Source organism: Nannospalax galili, unplaced genomic scaffold (genome assembly GCF_000622305.1).
Source record: "Nannospalax galili isolate Female #2095 unplaced genomic scaffold, S.galili_v1.0 scaffold191, whole genome shotgun sequence".
Classification (NCBI taxonomy): domain Eukaryota; kingdom Metazoa; phylum Chordata; class Mammalia; order Rodentia; family Spalacidae; genus Nannospalax; species Nannospalax galili.
This window is the reverse complement of record NW_008331484.1, coordinates 2,846,581-2,854,208: the sequence shown is the minus strand read 5'-3', so window position 1 is coordinate 2,854,208 and position 7,628 is coordinate 2,846,581. Positions and strand designations below refer to the sequence as shown.

The window sequence follows — 7,628 nt, the reverse complement described above, 5'->3', positions numbered from 1 at the left end:
AAAAAAAAAAACAAGAAGAAAATACAGATTCCTTCAGGGGTTGGAAGTAATGGTGGCCACAAAGCTCAAAAAACGTATTTACCATCACAAAATTCTTCATGTAGAAAAGATGATGAAACACACATATGTATACATGTATAAGTATGTATGTATATATGTGTGTGTTAATCATATTAATATTTATTTTATCTTCCAGAAGAGGGATCTACAGTACTTTCCCAAAACATGTACTTAATAATCAATTGGAACAGTTCCCATGAAAAATGTTCTGAGCTCAGTGACCAGCAGCCACCATTTTCTTTTTGTTCACTTTTTTTCATTTTCAGCACCCAAATATGTCTTGTGTTCAAATATCATTGAATAATAACATAATGACTTGAAAATTAAATGAGAAATGTTTGTGGATTTGAGTCCAAAAATAAATGTATTTGAATGCTCTGCCATATATGCATGTTCAGCAAAGACAGGGTCTCCTTGTAGTTACAGCTAATCTGATATTTGTTCACTAGCCCAGCAGGCTTTCCTGGATCTCAAAGATCCACCTGCACTCTGGAGTGCTGGAATTAAAGGCATGAGCCACCATGCCCAGTCCTCACTTCTTTTATTATTTAATCAAATTGCAAATACAGCATTTGAAGTTAAGTTAGAAAGCAGTTACTAGTGATCATTTACAAAGAAAAAGCACAAAAATGAAAGTTTTCCTTTGTGAGCTTATATTAAACATATAAAGATACTTTAGACTTTCAGAGAACAAGTATTAGAGAACTTTTTTGCAATTATTCTGGAAGTAATATTTCGATATCTACATAGCTTTCCTTCAATACATTCTCAAATTTAGGTCAACTTGTTATCATTTTCTTAATTTTCTCTTTAATGACACTATATTAGAACATATGACATGGGTAAATTCATTTAAAATTTGATTCAATTGAACAGGTTTTTGGTTTTTTTTGTTTTTTTTTGTTTTTTGTTTTTTTTTTTTTTTTGATACAAGGGTGTCCCTATAACCCCAGCTGGCCTGGAATTCCCTACATAGACCAGACCAGACTGGCCTTAATCTTACGTCGATCTGCCTGCCTCTCACTCCAGAATTCTGGAATTAAAGGCAAGTGCCACATGCCTGGCTTAACTGAACACTTTTTATAAGATCTATAAGCAATGTGATAGTCACAAACTACAAAAAATATGTGATTGATCTTGTTTATAGTGAGTAAACCAGTTCACTGTTTTTTCAAGAAAAAAAATGGGAAAGCAGCAGTTTGCTTTAAAAAGAAAATGTGGTAAGTTTTTAAGAAGATGTAGATAAACCATTACATGCTGAGCACTAGCACATCTTGTCATTCTGACAGAAAGCAGTGAAATGATTTTTTACTTAGCCAAATTGTTCATTCCTTTCAGGCTAGCTGCGTCAACTTTGGTGATTTTGTTCCCATCAAGATGCAGTTCAGTAAGGGAAGAAGGGAGACCTGAATATGCAAAAGAAGAAGATGCTGAATTAGCAAATAAACATAATAAATATAGATCATAGAACAATTCAAATTCTAAATTCATAATTTTAAATAATTTCATCTTTTTTCCTTTTCTTTTTATTCTTTTAGGAAAATATATGCTTTTATAACAAGTTAAGTCTATACTAGATTTTTCTTAGGTGGACTTTGATAAAATTATGCACTGTTTTAATCAATTATTAGATTTTTGTGCTAGTAACCATAGAATGGAAGACAAGCACACCTCACTGGGCCTGTACATTCTGTTCCTGTGTTAATGAGCTAACGTTGTTTTTAATATGCACAGTTCTTGATAAAAAATGAGATGGACATTTGAACTCTAATGGAGAGTTATACTCTGTTAAGCCTATATATACATGTAGCCTGATGTTTTATTTTTGAGAATAGCTAACACTGATATGTCGTGCTGACCCTTAGAGGCAACTTTTCTATAAGAGCATCAGATGTCTCTGCACTGGGGTCGTAGAGCATGAACTAAGGCTTACACAGACCTATTAAGTCCAGACTGCTTTCATACAAGAAGATCGTAGAGGTCTATATTCCAATGACCTACCACATGTAAAGCACCTGGGGGAAATAATACACAATCCAAAAGATTCACTAACAATCCATAAAACTTTGTGAGTAGCCATTATTTCTAAACACTTGGAAATGTATATATAAAGCAATATTTGATTTTATTTTCATTTCCTCCAGTAATCTGAGGAAATATCATGCTTTATAAAGCTTTTAAAATAATTAATTTTTCCACTTAAAAGGATAGCAGGAGCTACAAAGAAAATAATGAATTGATTACATATACATCTAGCACCTGGTTTGGAGAGTTTTAGGTTTGGCATATAAAGATACATAATTAGGAAATCACAGAATTAATTGATGTGAAGCTTTTAATACCCCCACTGAATTATGTTGTTTTTATTTATTGTAACAATTTTATCTATTTCAAAAATTATTTTAAGTTTCTCCATGGGACCATGTTTTATACAGCAGATTAATTTTTTCAATATTCAAAATGATTGAAGATCAATCCCCTTTCTTGGTGAAGAAACAGAGACTCAGACTTAGAGAATTTGTACGTTGTCTTTCCTTTAAAAAGGGAGCATACGATACTCAGTGTGTCCAGAGGAATTAAAAAGAGCATTCTCTGAGGAAGAAATTAAGTAACAGTAGAATGTTTCTTATGGATAAGTTTTAAGAAATCACAACCACTTTCAGAATAAAAGATTTCAGCCACTGGTTGAAGTAAGTAAATATACATTTAAAAGTAATCCTATAAATGACACATGTGTGCATTTAATGGAGAAGGTGAAACTATACCCTTCCTTCTCTAACATTGTGATTTTTTTTAATGCACTGCCTCTACAACACTGATAAACATCATATCTATCACTGTTCGTTTTTTTTTTTTTCTCTTTTAAACATCTCCCTTTTTAGTGTGTTGGTTTCAGAAACATTAAAGGTTGACTCCAAAGAAAATATTGCAGTAACACAGAGAAGCAAATTTATAATGACCTTTATTACCCTTCCTCACAGTGACATTTATGCAAAGGATCCATACTCTATTGATATTTATTTTTCTCTTTGCCTTTCTTTTGAAGAGTAAATGCAGGTAACTTTGCTACAAGTAGGTTACATATACAGTACAAGCCTCATTCAACTAGTAATCTTCACAATAGTTCTTGACTATATTATTAATTATTATAATTAAAACGGAGGTGTTATTAATACCTCCATTCTACAACTGACTAAAGTGATATATTAAAGATGGGATTATTTAACCTAGAGTCAAAGAATAACTACATGGCCAAGTTCTACTTCTTACTAGATTGGTCTAACTCAAATCCAACAATATTATAATTTCTACCCTGCATTGCCTTTGTACTTTGCCCTTCCATGGGTGATAGGAAAGAACATAATCAATCAGCTGGAGATGAGCAGGAACCGTGGCCCTAGCAGAAGAACGATGGACTCAGTATGTACACACATCCATAGGTTAGATGACGGCAGGAAAACCGTTGATCTTGTGAGTTCTGGTGTAACCTATCACAATTTCAGCTCTGGAGATTCTGAATTCTAAGAGCTGCTCACACTTTACTTCACCTTTGTAAGTCCTGAGTTTCTCATTTATAAAGCATTATACTTCTATAAAGAGATGCTTTGAATGAATAAAATGTGTTGAGCACAATACCTGGCACTTACAGTGCTTAATAAATTGTACTTATAACAACATTTGAATGATTAAGAAGAAGTAAATAAAATCAAGTTGGAAATAATAAGTAGTACACAGGGTAAAGGAAAACATGAAAAAGGAAAGGAAAGCAGACTGATATGTGATGAAGGGTATCAGTAGGACAAGCTGCGGAGGATGCATTAGGAGGGGCTGCACAGTTTAACTCAAATTTGTGTCTAATACAATTCATGTGGAAGCAGGAACTGGTAGAAAACTTTCAATTGCTTCACTTCTTACAGCTTGAGGATATGCCATGACTATATTATACATACTATATAGTAAATATATATAGTACGTAATATATATGGAAACACCTTTGTCTCTGTGTGTACATAATGCTTTCATAAAACTTCTGCACACTATCCTGTGTTTTCTAAATCATCTCTAGATTACTTTTAATTCCCAGTAAAATTTAAACTCCATGTAATAATATTACACTGCATTGTTTCAGAAATTATGGCAAGAATAGGCTGTATATATTTGGTACATGCACCATATTAAAGTATTTCTGATCCATGGTTAATTGACTATAAATGAAAATATATTTATATTTCCCTTTACTTTGTATCAAAAGGCTATTTCCTATATGAAAGACATTGAGGACTCAGAAAGAATGTGTTTCTGAGTTATAAATAAATATATGGCCTTCCATCTATCTAATCTGTTCATAGCTCTAACATTTATCTATATATCATCTATCTATCTATTTATCATCTATCTATCATCTATCATCTATCTCTCTATCATCTATCTATCATTTATCTATCTACCTACCTACCTATCTGTTCATCCCGATAGTCATCTATTCCACACCAAAGCATGCCCTCTATCAAGACAGAAGGCAGAGATAATAAGCAAGCTTCCTGTGGACCAAGTACTCCAATGACTTAAAGTTTCTGCAAAAGCACAGTAAAGAAGAATCAATGCTTTCTGCAAATGGGAACATATATCTTGTTCCCAGTCCCAGAAAAAGCATCTGAGTTGAGAAAGTTAGGGCCTGGGGGACAGCTGGAGAATATAGAGGGACCTTTGTGAGACTGAACTCTAGAGGAAGAAAATGAAAATTAGAGGGTCTTATTTCTGATGGTTTGGTGCCTTTGCTGATTCACAACCAGGGGTTTACATGTGGCAGTGGGAGGGACTTAGACACTGTGACTACAATGATTGTCCTTCCATGCTCTGGCTCTGTTGTAGACAAGGAGCCATACCTCCTACTCCCTTTATGTCTCCAGTGTACAGTACACTGTCTAGGTTTAGACATTTTTAAAGAAGAATAGGAGGTAATATTGGTTCCCTACTTATCTATATGCCATGTGTTATAATTTTAAAGTATTCTGTTGATACGGATTTTAGAAATATTCCCACTTCAAAGGTAAGAAGCTGTGAGTCCTTGAGCCAATTAATGACATCTTGAAATCAAGCCAACAGATTCTGAAGTCTATATTGTTTACAGCTACCAAGATTAAATAAGACCAACAGACTGGCTTATTGAGAGAAAAATGAATGGAAAGTTTTACAGTGAAAATAATTCCCCAAGGAATTGGAAATACAAAGTAAAAATTGGCTCAGTGTCAGAGACACTTCCAGGTGTATTATTTGTAACGAAATATTAAGGAAAACTATTTTTCAATAGGTGCACTTTTTCTTTAGGAAATCATAGTTTTATGCATTACTTTAAACTTACTAAGTTATATCCTACAAAGGAATTTAAGGGTCTATTCATGTTTCTAATGGGCCCAGATGACCAAATAGCTAGACCCAATAGAAATACTTTCATGAATTAAGAATTCATTGAAAATAGGTTGACCATGTGGGTGCCGACTTGAATCTCCACAATCATTCTTTTTAATATGGAAGCTGCTGCTGGAGTTCAACTTCTTAAAGCCCTTAGAAGAATCCCCTGTTACCTTGAGGGATAGTGTTTATGTTGGTGTCCGCGATGCGGATGTAGGACAGCCTCTTCATTCCCTGGAATGCTCCATTTTCAATTCCAGAGCTTTTCAGTGGGTTGGTTCCCAGTTCTACCAAGACAAAATTATTAGACCTTTACATGCCATTCTAGGATATCCACGCTTGCTTCAATGAGGATTCTAGAAAGAAATTTAGGTTAATAATGTCTTGAAATGAGAAATGAAAGCATATGCTCTTGGGAGGGATAACAAAATGAAATTTTGGCTTTTTAATATTTTATTTATTATTTTTATTTTTTATGGGTATGAGTGTATTGCCTGCATGTATATAAGTGCACCCATGTCATGCAATGTCCATGGAAGTCAGCAGAGGGTGTTGGATCACCTGGAACTGGAGTTACAGATGTTTGTGATGGGAACTTAACCCAGATCTTCTGCAAGGTTATCCAGTGCCCTTAACCACTGAGCTGTCTCTCCAGCCCCAAAATTTTGCCTTTTAAAACAAAGCCAGTTTGATAGCACAGGCCTACAATCCCAACACTCAGGGTGCTGGGACAGGAAGACCACCAGTTTGAAGGCAGCTTGGGCCATATAGTAAAATCTATATGAATGAATAAATGAATAGGTAAATCATCGCTAAAAACAAATATTTATGAAGAAACAACAGCTACAGCATTATTTACAATTTTCTCAAAAATGCCAAGCAAGTGTTTAGCATCATACCTTATGTTATTACTTTCCTAAAGCATTTTACAACATTGTTCAAGAATTTAAACCTAGCATTTTGTGATCCAGTTATAAAACTACATATGTTAACCACGCACATATCAAAACATTATGACACATTATTTGAAAGGCAAATAGTCTACAGATGTTACAGAATACAATCAAACTCCACTATAAAAAGGTTACCTCAAATATCGTGATTAAATGCTACCTTTGTTCATCCTGTGTCATCAGCCTAGACTTCCTCTGCATTCTCAGATCACAAAGGTCAAGAAAAAACTGTCAGGCCCAGGCTCACCATCCCCTTTCTTCTGGTCATGAAACTGCTCTTCAGACAGCACTTGAGCACACAGGCCCCAGCTTGGTTTTTTTTGTATTTTTTTTTCTGAAACTGAACTAAGGCTTACATGAAATCCCTTAACATGAACCTCAGTTCACGGTCTTCAAGTTATAAGCAAATATGTACCTATGACAATCATGTGGTTTAGTCCATTGAACACAGATTTTCGCACTTTGCTGATCTCATTCTCATGGGCGCGAAGCTCCTGCAGAGTTTTGGGCATCTTTTCTGGCAATTCCTTCAGATGGTTCTTAGACAGATAAAGTCGCTCCAGCTTCACCAGAGGTGTAAATGCTCCAGGGCTGATTTTATTGATTTTGTTGTTGACAAGGATCAAAGTCTACAGACAGTGAACAAAAAAGATTCCTGAAATCCAAAACTTTACACATATATACACATGACATACATTTAGTCAATACATCCATTCGTTTCATGGAACTAGCAAAAAAATTGGAAAATCACACAAATCAGAAGAAATATGGAAATGTGATAATCTCTTGTGTGTACTTTTATGCATTGATACTATATGGCTTGAAAAATGATGCCAAAGACTCATATTAGTAGAATGGTACAAACCACCAGTATCACAGACTTGCATCTGCCCATCAGCTTTTCCACTGGGGCACATCATCATTGACTACCATGAGCAGGTAGGTGCTGGCTTCTGCTCTCGCCAGTAATGCAGCATCACAAAGTGTGATGAAATCTTTCATGAAACTTTGATCAAGTTAATATAATTATTATATAGCTCATTAATTTGTGTTTCCTTGTCACTTGAGAGGGTAAACAAATTTTCTTTTGCTGTCTTACCTTTTATTGGATTGTTTTGGAAGAAAGTGGTTACCTGATCACAATTGCTTCTCATTCTTATTAAACTATACTATATTTTATCAGTTCTTTGAGGTATAGCTAAT

The 7,628-nt window shown here is 34.6% G+C and overlaps 1 protein-coding gene across 2 annotated transcripts in view; it reads right to left on the bottom strand.

Moving 5' to 3' along the window:
• Dcn (decorin) overlaps positions 1–7,628 on the bottom strand; it is a 39,524-nt gene that overhangs the window by 7,380 nt on the left and 24,516 nt on the right. For both annotated transcript variants that reach the window (XM_008823895.3, XM_008823905.3), the window contains exons 4-6: positions 6,841–7,054; positions 5,646–5,759; positions 1,373–1,466 (exon numbers count right to left, since the gene is read on the bottom strand). In XM_008823895.3, coding sequence (XP_008822117.1) covers positions 1,373–1,466; positions 5,646–5,759; positions 6,841–7,054 — 422 coding nt within the window. The remainder of the gene's footprint in view (positions 1–1,372; positions 1,467–5,645; positions 5,760–6,840; positions 7,055–7,628) is intronic.